At 37.3% G+C, this 17,041-nt stretch overlaps 1 protein-coding gene across 1 annotated transcript in view; it reads right to left on the bottom strand.

The window, feature by feature from the left end:
- Positions 1 to 17,041, bottom strand: part of ANAPC1 (anaphase promoting complex subunit 1) — a 96,311-nt gene that overhangs the window by 18,033 nt on the left and 61,237 nt on the right. Inside the window, 13 exon segments of the mRNA XM_049652158.1 lie at positions 676 to 814; positions 1,814 to 1,881; positions 2,244 to 2,321; positions 3,271 to 3,388; positions 5,687 to 5,773; positions 9,334 to 9,527; positions 10,431 to 10,484; positions 10,580 to 10,670; positions 11,163 to 11,239; positions 13,675 to 13,749; positions 14,463 to 14,541; positions 15,437 to 15,519; positions 15,708 to 15,842. Of these exon segments, the coding sequence (XP_049508115.1) occupies positions 676 to 814; positions 1,814 to 1,881; positions 2,244 to 2,321; positions 3,271 to 3,388; positions 5,687 to 5,773; positions 9,334 to 9,527; positions 10,431 to 10,484; positions 10,580 to 10,670; positions 11,163 to 11,239; positions 13,675 to 13,749; positions 14,463 to 14,541; positions 15,437 to 15,519; positions 15,708 to 15,842 (1,278 nt within the window).

Here is a 17,041-nt window from a genome sequence, read left to right as displayed (position 1 = left end):
GAACACATTTGCTCGGGGAATTCCTGAAAACTGCAGTTAAGCTGAGACTTTTCACTGTTAGACTGAGGAACACATTTCTAGCATGGGGAACTTATTTGAGTTCTGGAATGTAGAGTAAAATACATACTGACCACAGTGGGCACCACTGCGTCTCACACACTCTTACTTCCAACTACTTTTTCATTCTAAATACTCTCGCATTAGCAGTCAAGTACTATGAGAATCATAAAGCAAACTGATAAAGCTGTCCTCACTTTATCCTCACCAAGATTAGAGCAACAAACAGGGAATGGGGGTTAAGAATGAAACTAATTAGTGCTACCTTACAAAAAATTTTCTCTATTTCTGCCATGAATTAGGCAAATCTTAACGTGAAGATTAATAAGTAAAACTATTAAACTATACATTTTTATAGTGTTAAGATACATTGTCCCTGCTGCTAAATGTAAAGCATCCTTAGACGCCGGGTAGGTGGCCCACACTGTATTGTGGTTGCTACATGAAACAACAAACAGACCCACGGCCATTCAGCCTTTACAGTTTGCAGCAACGGGACAGAGCGGATTCGCCTAAACGGTACCGTACCTGTCAACACACAAGTACATGCTTTGGGTGGGACAGTGGGATTTGTAATCATTCCCTCTCATCCTTGAGTTTTTAGCCAATCAATACTACCTTGAAAGCCCGAGCTTCAGAGTTCCTGTTAGCAACAGTCTGGGCCAACAAACTTTGCCACCCCATCGGATCTTCCTTGTAGGAGAGCTGACCCGCTCTGAGCTTCACATATAGAACCCCATCCTTAGAAAGGATTGATCTGAAAGAAAACAAGAATGATTTTATAGGAGGTATTATTTGCAGTTCTCAGCTGGAAACAAAGTGTCTCTCCACACCATGTTCACGTGAAATGACGTCTTTATTATTTTCCAGTAAGGCATATGATTATTTACTGAGTCTAAAATTAAATCAGTCCCTATGAGAAAGCCAAAATGAAGTTGGTGTCTGGGTTCATGGAACTTGTTCAGTAAGAAGGGGCTCTGCTCAAGTGTGAGCTTCAAAGGCAGTATCTCATCTGACACTTCTTCATATTCCCTTTATCCTCTAGCACTATGAGTGGGACACTGGAAATACTAAATACCTGCTGATTGGTTTGCAGCAGAAAAAAAAATGCTGCAAATCTAAAAAGAACAATACAGAAAATAGCTAACGTATACTTTAAGGGAAAAATAAATTGGGACCAAACCATAACAATTCTTATGGGCTTGTTAAACCTTTTGGAAATTTAAACACTTACACACTACTTGATGCATAAAATTAACACTCTGTTCATTAAAGCGACTACTTGCATATGACTATTTCCACCCAAAAGCAATCTATCATGATTTTAATTTTATGAGAACAATCCAACAAAAGAATGACAAAAAGATGCAAAAGATGCGGTCTGACAAACATCAATGGTTATAAAGTTCCTTTTGTAGACGGACACATATGCTAGCCTTACTTTTTTTTTTTTTTCCAGCCTTACTTTCTTACACTGATTACCTCTCATTACTGCTACAACGGACAATTCCATTATTGTACCAACTTATGTCACTTCAAGTTTCTCATTGAATAAATGTAACTGTTTTCTAAACTGAATCTCATAATTCAAACTGTGTTTCAGTTATAAACCACTTTATTCAAAATACACTCTACATATTGTCCTGAATGAGATCAAAGGGTGACAAGGACCATTCCAGTGAAGAATCTGCAATTTCTACCTTCCCATATACTTTATTCACTTCACAGATACATCTAAGAAATTCAATATACTTACTTCAAGTGTTGTGTTCCCTTGCTTAAATCTATGAGCAGTTCCCAGTATCGTGGCCCTTTTACTTTAATCTGCCAAGATAAATGTGAACACAGTCAATCCAATGCTAAAAAGCGCCGGTCTGAAAAATGAAACCCACGTTTCTCAGAGGAAATAAAAACAACGGGGCTAGAAAGAGACACTGAAAAGTTAACAAGCCCCATTTCCAGACACATATGTCTGTGAATCAAGTTCTGAGGCCATCTAACCTATCAGTAAAGACCTCCAAGTAAAGACTTTCTCTGTTCCTCCTGACAACTCCTCCTGGGGCTGCTTTCTGATTTCCTACAGAACACCGAGAAAGCAGAGGCTTTTACTTACCTATCTCTGATGCTATACTGTTCTAGTTGAACTGATCCCTTGTGTACATCTCCCTAAATCACATCCCACTTACCTGCTTTAAAAGGTGGAGTTCTGGAAGAAGGGTAGGGGCCATCAATTCTTCTTTGGTTTGTTCATACCATTGAGTACCCTTCACAAATGTAAAAGAACAGCCACAATTCACTATGTAGTTAGGGGAAGCTACGAAGAAGAAACAGCATTCTGTACTTCTTCCCCACACTTTCTACACAGATTGTCAAATGGCATAAAATGCTCTCTGACATCAAGTCTTAAAGGGCTAACTAAGTCTACAATCCTTTGCTGGACCTGTATCACCTTACACCAACCACTTCGAGCCTTGCACTTCACATGCTAGCAGTGCACTTCTGAGGCCTCTGGGTTTTTGTACACGTCTTCGCTACTGGAAACGTGCCCCTGCTCAGCTGGCAAATCTCAGCCCCAACACTGTGTCCACCGCGACAACCTCCCCGATCCTCAACAGCTAGATGGAGCATTTCCCCTCTACGCCCCCTGCATTCTACACATACTCCCAATTACCACTCTATTCTTACTGCACCCATGCCTGACCACCCAGTGGACAGAAGTCCCTTAAGGAATACAACAGTTTAATTTTTGTACCCCAGAGCCTAGCATAGTTTTGATACACAGAAAGTACTTAATAATATTCTGAATGAAGGAAGGATAGACACATGACTTATTTATATAATCTGCACATCTAAATCAAAGATCTCTCATCAAATACATGATCTTGGGCTTTAAAGCAACCTGCAAACAAATCTAAGAATAGTTCTAATTTAACTCTTCTTTAGAACACGGGCATTTTCAAACATGGATATTTTCAAACTATAGGCTCCACGGACAAAAGAGCAGCTGATGACCTCTAAAATATTGCTCTCATAGACTATAAACGAGCCCAAATGGCCTGGCAGGATGTACACAAATTTTAGAAGCTTCAATTTTTATAAGAGGTTAATTCACCACTGCCATCTTTTAAAGGACAACATTTCTTAAACATTTGAGCTGCAAACAGGTATGAGTGGTAACAAAATTACAAATAAATGGAAGGAGGAAAGAATTACCTTATAGGTAACTTCTAAAAGGGCATAGCAGGGCATGTTTGTATCCACATCCACAGGCACCAGGAGCCTCGGTTCTGCAGCCAGCACATATAGGTGCCGCAGAGCCTGGAGATGATACCTATCCACAGAAAACACAGGGAGGAGGTAACAAACAGGGGACAACAGCGTGAGCTCTACAACCTGCTGCTGCTGACACCCTGAACCACAACAGAAGCGGGGGTTGCTATCTTCCCATGACAGCAATCCTAACGGAGGACGACAAGATTCAGTTAAAAAGCAATGGACAGATTCTCTTTAAAAAATTACAGGGACGCCTCAGTGGCTCAGTTGGTTAAGCCACTGACTTCGGCTCAGGTCATGATCTCACAGTTCGTGAGTTCGAGCCCTGCGTCAGGCTCTGTGCTGACAGCTTGGAGCCTGGAGCCTGCTTCAGATTCTGTGTCTCCCTCTCTCTCTCTACCCCTCCCCTGCTCACACTCTGTGTCTCTCTCTCAATAATAAATAAACATTAAAAAATAATAAAATAAATAAAATAAAATAAAATACAGACACACGATCCTCGACCCAAGAATTCCTTACATGCATTTCACAGTTAAGAGGTTTTAAAGGAGGTAAAAATTATCTTAACGTGAAAATAATTCATCCCTTATAAAATTTCTCAAATAATCCTTTTCTGCCCCACACACGCATTTTTTACCTTCCTAGGGACTTATTTCTAGTTATTTGGTTTTTGGCTTCAGGGTTGATAGTAGAGGGAGAAGGAAAGCTCTTCTACATACACACACTTCTCTACACAAATGCATACACACACCTGGAATCTAGGACACCAAAAACTAATGGGTAAGATTACAGTAATATTTTTCTTTCTGTGTGCTTTTCTGAGTTTTCAAAAAAAATTTTTAAACTTTAAAATTTGTATTTCAGCATTTCGACACAAAAAAATTTTTAAGATGGCATTTTAAGATGTCATAAAAGGATAAAATGAGACTTAAAATTTTTCTTTTTAAACTTTAGTTACAGCAATAGCCTCCCTCTTCTCACCCAAACCTACCCTTTCCTATAAATTGATTAGAACTGAAAGCAACTCAAAGCCAGAAAAAAAATGATATTTATCAGTTACATAAAAGTTCCTGGTGCTAACTTGCTTTGTTCAAAATAGCTACACCAAATGATTCTCTGACCAGCAATATAGGAGTGTGGCTCTTTGTTGTACCCTAACCAATAATTGGCTTTAACAGTTCAAAAAGTCTTTCCTAAGTTGACCAGACACCACTTGTCAGAGTTGTATTATTTTAACAAGAATATTCTTGTGCTCCACCTATCATCAGAGTTTGGACATCAGATTAGGCAGCTTTTACAAAACAGCTTACTTTCATTTATCACTTTAAACTACATTATGCTATAGTTTGACAGCTTAGTTACTACAATTAATGCTCCATCTCTTGAGGCTTTTCTTAGCAGATGAGCTGAATGCACTGGTCACTGCAGATGTCTCTGGAATATAAGGAGCTATTTTCTTCCCTTCCTCTGGATCCAGTGGAAACCAGCGATGCCTGAAACTTCTTGGGAAAACTGAAGAGCTGCTGATGGTTCTTTGTGCTCTAAAATGCAGAACTTCTGTATTATCAGACCTTTTCTACATGTGTGAGGTCTTATGGCTCAATGCCACTTCTAATTTGTCTCTGATTCTTTGCTGCATTTTGCTTTTCATGTCCCTTCCATTTCATTTATACAAAACTTCTCAGCATGCAGGATGCCTAGACAGACCAGTCAGTTAAGTGTCTGACCCCTGATTTCAGCTCAGGCCATGATCTCACATTTCATGAGAATGAGCCCTGAGTCAGGCTCTGCACTGACAGCACAGAGCTTGCTTGGGATTCTCTCTCTCTCTCTCTCTCTCTCTCTCTCAATCTCTCTCTCTGCCCTTCCCCTGTTCCCACTCTTTCTCTCTCTCTCAAAACAAATAAACTTTAAAAAAAAAGTTCTTGGCATTCATGTAAAAGACGGAAAAAAGGAATTCATATAGACAGTGGATAGTGCCACTAAATCAGACCAATTTCTCTCTTGGAATTAAACAATTATAGTGCAAAACATATCATCTGCAGCTTCTGTTGGCTACTATCTTTTGCTTAATGAATTTTTCCCTAAAGTTAACTTTGTTTGGCCCACATCTGGGGTTTACAGCAGTTCTAACGACTGAAGAATGGTGGAAGACTGATGGATCAGTCCAACAGCTATCCGAAGTTATCTTTAGGTCTAATATTTAGAGAAACTTTTTAAAAGATTTAGCCAGGAAGGTAACTAAGTTCAAGAAGAGAATAAACTAGTTTGGAAATGAGTCCATGGAACCAAAGCACAAATCATCCCTTGGAGAACTTAGGAAAGATCACATTGAGGACAGAATCACTAGACTCACCGGTTGTCAGTGCTGTGAGCTGGGAAGTGTGGGTAAAGGGCACAGAGGAGAGCAGCAATGGAAGAGTTTGATGTACTCAAAGAGTACCTGCAAAACAAAGGCCGGAGTGAAAGAGGTTATTAATTATACTGTGCAAACTCCCAAGGCCTTCTTGAGAATCAGTTCAGTGGAGTACCATGGCAAGGCATACTGACAACATGCCTCGATGAATACAAGTGTGTCAATGCTGTGAATGTCTCACTTTTCAGTTAGTCTTTAAGCCATTTCTTTTTTTTTTTTAATTTTTTTTCTTTTTTTTAACGTTTATTTTACTTTTGAGACAGAAACAGAGCATGAATGGGGGAGGGTCAGAGAGAGAGGGAGACACAGAATTGGAAGCAGGCTCCAGGCTCTGAGCATCAGCCCAGAGCCCGACGCGGGGCTCGAACCCACAGACCGTGAGATCGTGACCTGGGCCGAAGTCGGACGCTCAACCGACTGAGCCACCCAGGCGCCCCTCTTTAAGCCATTTCAAGACCATCTACTATTGAAAGCAAAAGCAACAACTCACAAATATTAAATCCAAAACCTGGATTAATAAGCATGGTTTTTGAACCTAAAATATCACCATACTGAGGACCATTAATGCAATCCAAGAGATTATAGACACTGAAAAAGACACGAATGAAGGACACCACTTCTTCTCTGGTTCTACATACACCTACTTACAGAATAATAAACTTGACTTCTAAGAATACAGGGTTTTTAACTGGGTATTCTCAAACTATTTTTTCTGTTTCTGTAAAGTCTGAGCATCTCCTTAGAATGAAAAATGAAAAAGGCAAAAGTTATCAGAAGAAGTTACGATGAATGTATAAACAACAATTTCCTCTACAAACAGCTTTTTTTCTTATCAATACTATAAACTTACTTTTATCAGGGCCACATAGTCTTCATAAAATCTTCTGAAATTTTCCTTATATTATCTTACTCTTGCTCAAACTCCGCATGGCAATCAGGCAGATCAGTCTAAAGTTCTAGAGTTTTTCTTACAAATATTTTGAAATAAAGATGGTTCACTGGGCATCATATAAAACCACTGCTGGGGCACCTGCATGGCTCAGTTGGCTGAGCATCAGACTTCAGCTCAGGTCATGATCTCGCAGTCCAAGAGTTCAAGCCCCACGTGAGGCTCCGTGCTAACAGCTCAGAGCCTGAAGCCCACTTCAGATTTGTGTCTCCCTCTCTCTCTGCTCCTCCCCCAATCATGCTATGTCTCTCTCTCTCAAAAATAAACTTTAAAAAATAAAAACACTGTTGCAGATAATATACATATATATTTTATTATGTGGCTCAGTCGGTTAAGCATCCAACTTCAGCTCAGATCATGATCTCACAGTTTGCGAGTTTGAGTCCCGCACTGGGCTCTGCACTGTCAGCACAGAGTCTGCTTAGAGCTTACTTAAGATGCTCTGTCTCCCTCTCTCTCTGTCCCTCCCCTGGTAGTACACGCACGTGTGTGTGCGCGTGCGCGCTACCTCTCGCACTCTCTCTCTCTCAAAAATAAACGTTAAAAAAAAAAGAACAAGAGAGATGCAGGGGTTTACTTTGGAAGAAAAAGAAGTTTACAAAAATCATAAAATAAAAAGAATTTTCATAGTAATATGGGGGAAGGAGGAAACAAGGAGCTGTTGTTTAAAGGGGACAGAGCTTCAGTTCTGCAAGGTGAAAAAGTTCTCGAGATTGGCTATACAACAATGTGAATACGCTGACTACTACTAAACTGCCCATTCAGAAATGGTTAAGAAGATAAATTTTATGTTATGTGTATTTTACCACAAATAAAATTTTTTAAATAAATATATTAGCCAATATGAAAATGGGTAGAGGAGACTTGGACATCACAAAAGATTTCCAGTTAGCCATTAAAGATATAAAGGGGGCTAAATATCATTATTCAGAGAAACGGAAATTAAAACCACAACTACTACCAGATGGCTAAAATTAAAAAGACTAACATTACCCAAGTGTTGGAAAGGATGGGGAGCTGGAACATCACACAACACTGATGGGTATATAAAATGGTACAACCACTTTGGAGCACTGATGGCATTACCTACCAAAGTTAAGCACACACATACACTTGTAGATCTACTCATAGATCTATATACAACAAAATCAAAGACATGTAAAACAATATTCATAACAGCCCCAAGCCAGAAACAACACATCCATCAAGAGCAGAGTAGATCAATAACCGTGGAATAATCATACAATGGAATTCAACAGCACAGAAACAGGAATAAACCATCGCTACATACAACATGGATTAATCTCACAATGTTGAGCTAAAGAAATACAGTTGATCCTTGAACGATGTGAGGATTAGGGGTACCAACCCCCCCACATAGTCAAAAATCCGTGAATAACTTGTAACTTCCCCAAAGCTTAACTAACTGCCTACTGTTGACTAGAAACCTTACGGATAACATAAACAGGTGATTAACACATTTTACATGTTACGTGTACTGTATGCTGTAATCTTATAATAAAATAAGCTACAGAAAAGAAAACATTAGGAAAACCATAAGAGAAAATACATCTATAGTACTGTACTATATTTATCCGATAAATTTTGAATTTAAAAATTTTGCATTTCAAAAACAGGCAAAGCCAGTCTAAGGTGTTATAAGACTAAATAGTGATTATCTTTGGATAGAAGTAAAGTAATAATTAACATAAAAGGGGGACGCCTGGGTGGCTCAGTCGGTTAAGCGTTCGACTTCGGCTCAGGTCATGATCTCGCCGTCTACCCCGCATCGGGCTCTGTGCTGACAGCTCAGAGCCTGGAGCCTGTTTCAGATTCTGTGTCTCCCTCTCTCTCTGACCCTCCCCCGTTCATGCTCTGTCTCTCTCTGTCTCAAAAATAAAAAATAAGTGTTAAAAAAAAAATAAACAGAAAAGGGATAGCAGGATAGAAACAGGTATTCTGAGTTCTATCTTGATCTACATGGCAGTCTACAGGGAGAAGTCTTATAAAAAGATGAGGAGGTCAGGAATGACAGATGCTGGAAAGAGAACAAGGAAGGTAGAAACTAAGAAAAAGAAACTCTCATAGGACTTGGTGTCTGAAGTGTTCCTGAACTTTCAGCTCAGTAGAAGGGTAAAGTCATTAAACAGTGGGGAACGGGAGGTGGCGCACTGAAGAACTGAGTACCAACTCCTCTCAGAATGTAGAGTGACCATGGTCACTATTAAGTAGGGCATAAATTGATGGTTAAACTACAGAAGGGCCCTTTTAAAGTGTAATTATACCCCAGGATAAGCTAACAGCTACTCAGGATCAAAACTTTCATGGATCTTCAAATCCAAAATAAGTCACTCCAATAGATCTTGCTCAAGAGATCTTTTCATTACGGGGCGCCTGGGTGGCTCAGTCAGTTAAGCATCCAACTCTTGGTTTCAGCTCAGGTCATGATCTCACGGTTTCATGAGTTCGAGCCCCACATCGGGCTCCAAGCTGACAGTGCCTGCTTAGGATTCCCTGTCTCCCTCTCTCTGCCCCTCCCCCGCTCGTGCTATATCTCTCTCAAAATAAACAAACTTTAAAAAAAGTTAAAAAAAAAAGAGAGATCTTCTCACTGAGGAAAAAATACACATTCATTTACCTTCCTCCTCCCAGAAAGAGAAGTCCAAGGGCCATGTGATGGGCTAAGTGGAAGCCATAGTTCATTTCACCACCTGTTTTCATGTGCAAGAAGCGACAGAGCTGCAAAACCTTTAGGTTCCCCGAGCCAGCCATCACCATGGCGAGAGACAGAAGCACCACACTCAGGCAGGTCTCCAGGTTGTACGGCCCTGTCTGGAAATGCAAAAAGACAGCATACTACAATTGTTGTGTTACAGTTCTTTATTATCAAACTAGATTGGCCATCATTAGACTACAGATATTTATTAGTTTAAAAAATCTGCAAAAAAACAAATATTTCCTCTACAAAATTCAAGTTCGGTGTAGAAAATTCAAAAAATAAAGTATCAAAAAGGAAATAATAATCCCTTGGAATACTAATACCCAATGACAACAGCCATAAATATTTTGGCCTTTTCCCCAAATCTTTTTCTATACCCATGGTTTTTTTCTTTTTTTCAAATGAAACTGAGGTATTACTATACATGGTATTTTTATCTCTTTAAATCTATGACATATGAGCAATCTTCACTCATAAAAAATTCTTAGAGAACATGAGTTTGATAGCTCCACGGTACAACAATGTACAGATACACTACAGTGAAATTTACCTAATTACTTTTAGACTTTTTAACTTTCAAGTTTTCTCATATTATACATAAGGTTGTATAAATCTGTGTGGTGTTTATCAGAATAAAATCTTACTCTCTCCTGTCACTAGAGGGGCAATGTCTCAAAACTGAATTTTTACTAAGTGCTAATTTTTTTAAAAACCAGTTAACAATATTCAGTCCCGAGACAGGATGGCGTAAGGTACAATAATCCACGAAGGATACGGTTTTTGCTCTCACAAGAATTCAATGCCATGTACATCCTTCAAGGATCATACTTGCCCTTAATTAATATCCCAAAACACAAATATAAAGATGGGCCAAAACTTCAAATCCTCCATTCTAAACTCAAACAAATTGCAGAGATACTTGACAACACACAGGTAACTGAATTATCAGTGAATTTTCTTCAAATTCAATTTAATTCCCAAGAAGAATAATCATTTATGATAAAAAAAAGACTTACTACAGAAGCATTAGGTGCAGACAAATATGTCATAAAATCTTTTGCAAATTTATGCTGGAAAACAAAAGAAAAAATCTAAAGTTAAAAGAAGTGTATCAACACGTTGTTAAAAAAGAAAACAGAACAAAGTAAACTAAGTTATTTCTTACCAAACAGTTAAACGCTGATAAGTTTTCTGAGCCCGCAAATCGAAAACCCAGAGACAAGCAGGCTCCTGCAATTATGTAGACATGTGCCTGCCTGAAAACAGATTACAAGAAATTTAATACTACCTTTATTTTGCTTTAAAATTCATTATAAGTATTATCTTGGGGTAAAAACAATAAATATTCCTGCTCTCTAAACTAGTTTTTATTCTCCTGGGAATGCTCAATTGTGCCTCTACTCAATCAGCATGATTGATAAAGTGTGCCTCTTGCCTACGTGCTTCACACACAGCAAAGAAGATCATTTTTGAGAACTGCCAATTTTTTTTTAATGGAAAGGATAAAAGGAATACGTACAAGTTAAATCTCTGATATTGTTTTTTCAAGGCAAGAGCTCTATACTTGAGAGAGCTAAACAAATAACTAAGAAAAAATCAACTCTGAACATCTGATAAGTGATGGTTGGAAACACGGGGGATTCGGAATTACTCAAATCAAGGAGAGCACTTCTCCTACACAGTGTATTTCTATTTATTTATGAGAGATGCTAGGGTAGCTCGTTTGATTTACACATTTCATGACTTACGATAAAGTTTCCAAATTCAAATCCTCTGAGCAAGGCAATTCAATTTCACTGAGAGAGATGCTATTTTCTCTTATAATCTGTCAAAATAAAAAGCAAGAATACCTGGACATTAATATTCAAGTTACAAATATTAAATGATTTGAAAAATAACATACTGGCACCTAGGTGGCTTAGTCGGTTAAGCGTCCAACTTCGGCTTAGGTCATGATCTCACAATTTGTGAGTTCAAGCCCCACATCAGGCTCTGTGGTGACAGCTCAGAGCCTGAAGCCTGCTTCAGATTGTATGTCTCCCTCTATCTCTGCCCCTCCCCTGCTGACACTGTGTGTCTCTCTCTCAAAAATGAACATTAAAAAAATTTTTTTAATCTTCTGCTTATCAAAAGTAACTAAGAAAATGAATAGACCGCCACAGACTGGGAGGAATATTTGGAAAACATAAATCTGGGAAAAAAAGAAAGAAAGGTTTGCAGAAAAAAATTCTAGCTGCTCAAAAAGACCAGCATCACAAATTTTAAACGGGCAAAAGATATGAAAAGACACTTCACAAAAAAAAGATACATGAAGGAGCAATAAACAAATGAAAAGGTCCTATTCTTATTAGCCAGGAGGGAAATGCAAAATGAGACAACAATAAGATATCATCACATACTTAACACACCTAAAATTAAGAAAACTAATACCACCAAATACTGACAAGATACACAGCACCTAGATTTTTATAAATTGTTGGACAAAGTGTAAAATGGTATACTCTCTAGAAAAAAGATTTATCAGTTATCAAACTAAATATATAATCTACTCCATATCTCAATAATTCCAAAAGAAATTAAACCATAAACCCACAAAAATATCTGTGTACGAATATTTACAGTAGTTTGATTCATAATAGCTAAAACCAGAACCCAACCCAGGTATCCAACAAAAGAGAACAGAAAAAGAAACAAAGGACTACTCACAGAATGCAACACTTACTAACTATAGAAAGGATGAGCTACTGATATACTTAACATCTCAAAATCAGGCTGAGTGAAAGAAGTCTTATATGAAAGGATATATACTGTATGTGATTCCATTAACACAAAGTTCTACATCAGGCAACCTAATTTATTTTGGGAAAATGTCAGAAAATTAGCTGCCTTGGGGGTAGGAGGTGAGTATAGATTGAAGGGGCAGGGAATGAGGGCACTTCTGGTCATTTTGACAGAGGTTTGTTTCCATGAGCTTATGCATGGTCAAACCTAGAATATTTGAGATCTGTGGATTTCATCATATAAAATTTTATCTTAAAAGGAAGAAAATGTAAACAAATACTGAATTCTAGTTAATGATACATAAGCTGCAATATGTAAGGAAAAGTAACTACTGTCTGCAACTAACTTTGAAATTCACCAAAAAATGATGGATTGGATAAACAATAAATGGGATAGGTGATTAAACAAGTTTATAAAGTAAAATACTAACTGTAATATCCAACTAGTGATATGGATGTTGTACAAAGTTTTCAACCCATATTTTGAAATTTTTCTTATTAAAATACTGCAAGAAATACTATAATGTTCTCAAAGATAAACAGATTTACTTTATAAGTAAAAAAAAAACCGGGGCACCTGCATGGCTCAGTCAGTTAAGCATCCAACTTTGACCCACAGTTCATGAGTTAGAGCCCCCCGTCGGGCTCTGTGCTGACAGCTCAGAGCCTCAAGCCTACTTCAGATTCTGGGTCTCCCTCTCTCTCTACCCCTCCCTCGCTCGTGCTCTGTCTCTCACAAAAAAATAAACAAACAGTAAAAAATTTTGAATTAAAAAAAAAAAAAAAAGGAACAGAGACTATCAGACATGGACAGTTGATTAAAGGGCAATATTTAGTTTACAATATTTGGCTTACAATTTTTTTTCTAACTTAATGTTTATTTTTGAGAGAGAGAGAGAACGTGAGTGGGGGAGCAACAGAGAGAGACACACAGAATCGGAAGCAGGCTCCAGGCTCTGAGCTGTCAGCCCAGAGTCTGACGTGGAGCTCAAACTCAAACTGTGAGATCATGACCTGAGCCGAAATAGGACCTTCAACCGACTAAGCCACGCAGGCACCCCTGATCTGGAATTCAAAAAAGAGTCTGCTTATTTCTAACTATTTGGCTTATTAAATAAATATGCTATAAAGTAATTAAAACAAGTTATTATATAGGAGATCTAAACTTGCCACAAAGTAAAATAGCATCTTAAATCAATGTGTGCTTAATTAGGCTAAAAATGTCAAAAATACTTTTTGAGGGTTCTCTGGTGTATTTCATTTTTAATACCATAATTTCTTGGAATCTGGGGCCACAGCTGCAGTCTAGGGTCAGCACACAATCTTAAACTGAAAAGTTCCTATGTTTTCAAAAGATACTATAAATAATCATCAATATTGCTTTTATTCTAAAAAGTATTTTATAGGGTTTTGGAAAATCCCACAAGAAATCGCAATTTATGCTATTAACAATCTAACAATATTTATTATACATACTTACTTGAGGAACATTGCTATCAACCCACTTGGAATTTGGTAAAATATCATCCCACAGAATCAGGCATCGAGCAAGTGTCTTAAAAATGTAAAGATAAAACTAATCAGAGTAGGCAAAGTTCATACATTAAATAACAATGATAATATTAAATTATGTAAAAATCAGTTCCCAACTGATGGCAATTTTGAAAAAGACAGTACATAATATCAACCTGAGGCTAATCTCGTTAAAATAAATTGAAGATTTAGATTTTAACACAGAAAAAACTAAAATTGAGTTGATTATTATCAAAGTTTAGAGGACTTTTTTTAAAAGCAAGTTTTAACTTGCTTCATTAAAGAAAAATCAGAATCTTAGCACTGTCTATAGAACTTAAAGGCTTTCATATGCTAAAAACATACATGTTTAAACACTAAAGAATCAAGGGAAAAATGTAGGCAATTATGTCAAACAGTTACAGTCATCAGTTATACTCTTAATAGTAATGCTGCATCTTAATAATTAAAGAATATAAAATAAAGCAGTAATGAAGCCCCAGACACTTACTGCTTGTTGAATAATGTAATAAGTTGAAATGTCAACTCCTAGTATTACATATCAACATGGCTGTGTTTCCTGGCATTCCTACAAGTTACATTTGGGAAAATTTCAAAAGAATACTACCAATTACATACAGGATGGATTAACAGTAAAAGGTCTCCCTTGTAGAAACATCTATAGTCACAAGCTAAACTCGAGAACCCCAAAGACTCCTCATGTTAGCAGAAATAACAAACTACAAAGTACCATACCCTAAGCAAGAGAAATTCCGGTTTCACAAAGTCCAGCAAATACATGGTGTCAGGAGCTCGAAGCCAATCTGCGATAGATCTGGTGGTGGTGGAGATCAGTAAGCATTACTGCTCAAGTAGAGGGCAAAATAATGGGAATCCCAAGCCGGATTTCAAACCCTTCTCCCCACTCCATCCCCACCCTGTTTTCCACAGTACTTGATACTTTCTAACACAGTATTTGTTATGTATGACTGTCTGTCCCACTATGACATAAGCTTTATGAGCACATATTTTTAGTTTTGTTTTGTTCGTATCTTCAGTACCAAGAAAGCACTGACATACATTATTCATCCAAACAGATGAGTAAGTATCTGTTTTTAGCCACTTTGTTAATTCTGCATACATTCACTTTTTCTAACAGGAGAAATTTATAGCATTGAAAATTCTCTTGAATCTTAGAATATTTTTTAACTTTATTAAAAGACTTAAAATTTAAACTATGGTTTATGTCTCCTACCCACCTTTTCTATGTAAAATGTAAAAGAATAAATGCCAACCGTACACTTTCAAGTGTCAGCACTAATTATTGGGCTTGGAAAGGTAGATGGTGTGATTATTACAAAAGTTCTTGAAATAAACAGAAATCAGTTTTACAAATGGTAACCAAGAATAGAATAATGCTAAATTTTTCTGATTTGACCAATCCTCAAACAACATGCAAAATTAATGAAAAGGAATTTGGGCATCTTTTACTGTCACTGATATCAACTATAAAACAGAAATAAAAATTGGGAATTAAATAAAAATAAAAAAAAACTGTCCCAAGATTATATTGTTTCTAGATAAAAATCTATGCAACTTATAGTACTGGAGAGAATTAAAATCAGGCTAATCTATACAAGGAAAATAAACTCATTAATCTGGTTTTACTACTGAGGTCAGAAAGGAAGCCACACTATCATGGCAAGAGGTGGAGTCAGGGAATGCGATACCTGTTATTGGTTTTTAAGTAGATCATGGCCAAAGCTAGAGTGGCACCTGGACAAGTTACATCAACATTTATGGTATCTCCTTCCTATCAAAAACAAAAAAAATATTCATGTAAAAGAGTTCTGAAATATTACAAATTCTTCTGAATATAAATTCTTCTTCCGGCCTATGCTTAAAATTAACAGATATACAAATGTCATTAAGAAACATACTATTTGCAAATTCACTTCTTAGCTTCCAAAATTTTGATCTGTTGCTTTACTATGGACTTACTTTGATTTGATAACTTGGGGATTTATGCTTCTCCCTGTGCATTCCTGCTTGAAAGCGCCTATGACCTCCAACCATGTACTGATACAGCTGCTCAGGCACATTGAGATCAGACATACCTATCAAATTACTGCCATGCTGGAAAAGGAAATAACAAACACGTGAAAGGAAATCTTATGGAATAAGATCCATAACACATACAAATTGACAAATAAAAGAATGAACTAACTTGAAAGCAGTGTATTTTGTGGGGTTTTTTTAATTAAAATAACGACTACTCATAACTACTACTTAATATTCAAACAAGCTCTTAATTATTCACATTAAGAATTATAACACTTAATATATTTAAGTTAATACTTTCATTTCACAAAATAAAGGCTTTATAATACAGTTAATGATACTAACAAAAGAAATTACTAGATATATAAATGAGACTTGAACTTAGAGCACCTGAGTCCTTTCATTACTGTGCCTATGACCTCTTTCAGCAACAATAACTATAAATTTTTTTTATGTTTATTTTTGACAGAGACAGAGACAGAGCATGAGCGGGGAAGGGGTAGAGAGAGAGGGAGACACAGAATCTGAAACAGGCTCCAGGCTCTGAGCTGTCAGCACAGAACCCGACGCAGGGCTCGAACTCACAGACCACGAGATCACGACCTGAGCCAAAGTCGGATGCTCAACTGACTGAGCCACCCAGGCGCCCCATCAGCAACGATAACTATAATAATAAACTTACTGAACACTTTCTCTGTTCCAGGGACTATTCTATATGTTTAACATGGATTAACTTACTTAATATAACAATTCTACCAAATAGCTACCATTTTATAGATGAGGAAAGTGAGGCACCAAGATATTAAGCCCAAGGCTACATAGCTAGTAACTGGCAGGGGTGGATATAAACAAGGATATAAAACAATCCATGGAGTTGCTTAATCAACCGACAATACCGTAGTTAAATGACATAACTCACTCGTCAGGATCAAATCAAGATCCCAATTTCCAGTATGCTGCTTTTCCATTGCACCATCTGCCTCTTTAATTCACGTGTCAAATGTGAAGAATCAAAAACCTAATAGACAGTGAACTTTCCTTATATAATTTAGTTTCAGTATAACACTGTACTAGTGGTTAAGGAACCCACATTCTAGGTGACAGTCATTTAATGAAACGTTTCTGATAATTCTACACTATGTATCATGGATGTGGTTAAAGATGGATCAAAGTGATACTACATTGCCACAAAGCAAATACTACGGTGGCAACATTCTGAGATCCCAGTGAATACCAGGGTGCCAAACAAAGGTCATGGTTTATCTCTAGCAACT

This window comes from Panthera uncia (assembly GCF_023721935.1).
Source record: "Panthera uncia isolate 11264 chromosome A3 unlocalized genomic scaffold, Puncia_PCG_1.0 HiC_scaffold_12, whole genome shotgun sequence".
Lineage (NCBI taxonomy): Eukaryota > Metazoa > Chordata > Mammalia > Carnivora > Felidae > Panthera > Panthera uncia.
Note: the sequence above shows the minus strand (reverse complement) of the source record. Positions and strands in the feature narration are given on the sequence as shown.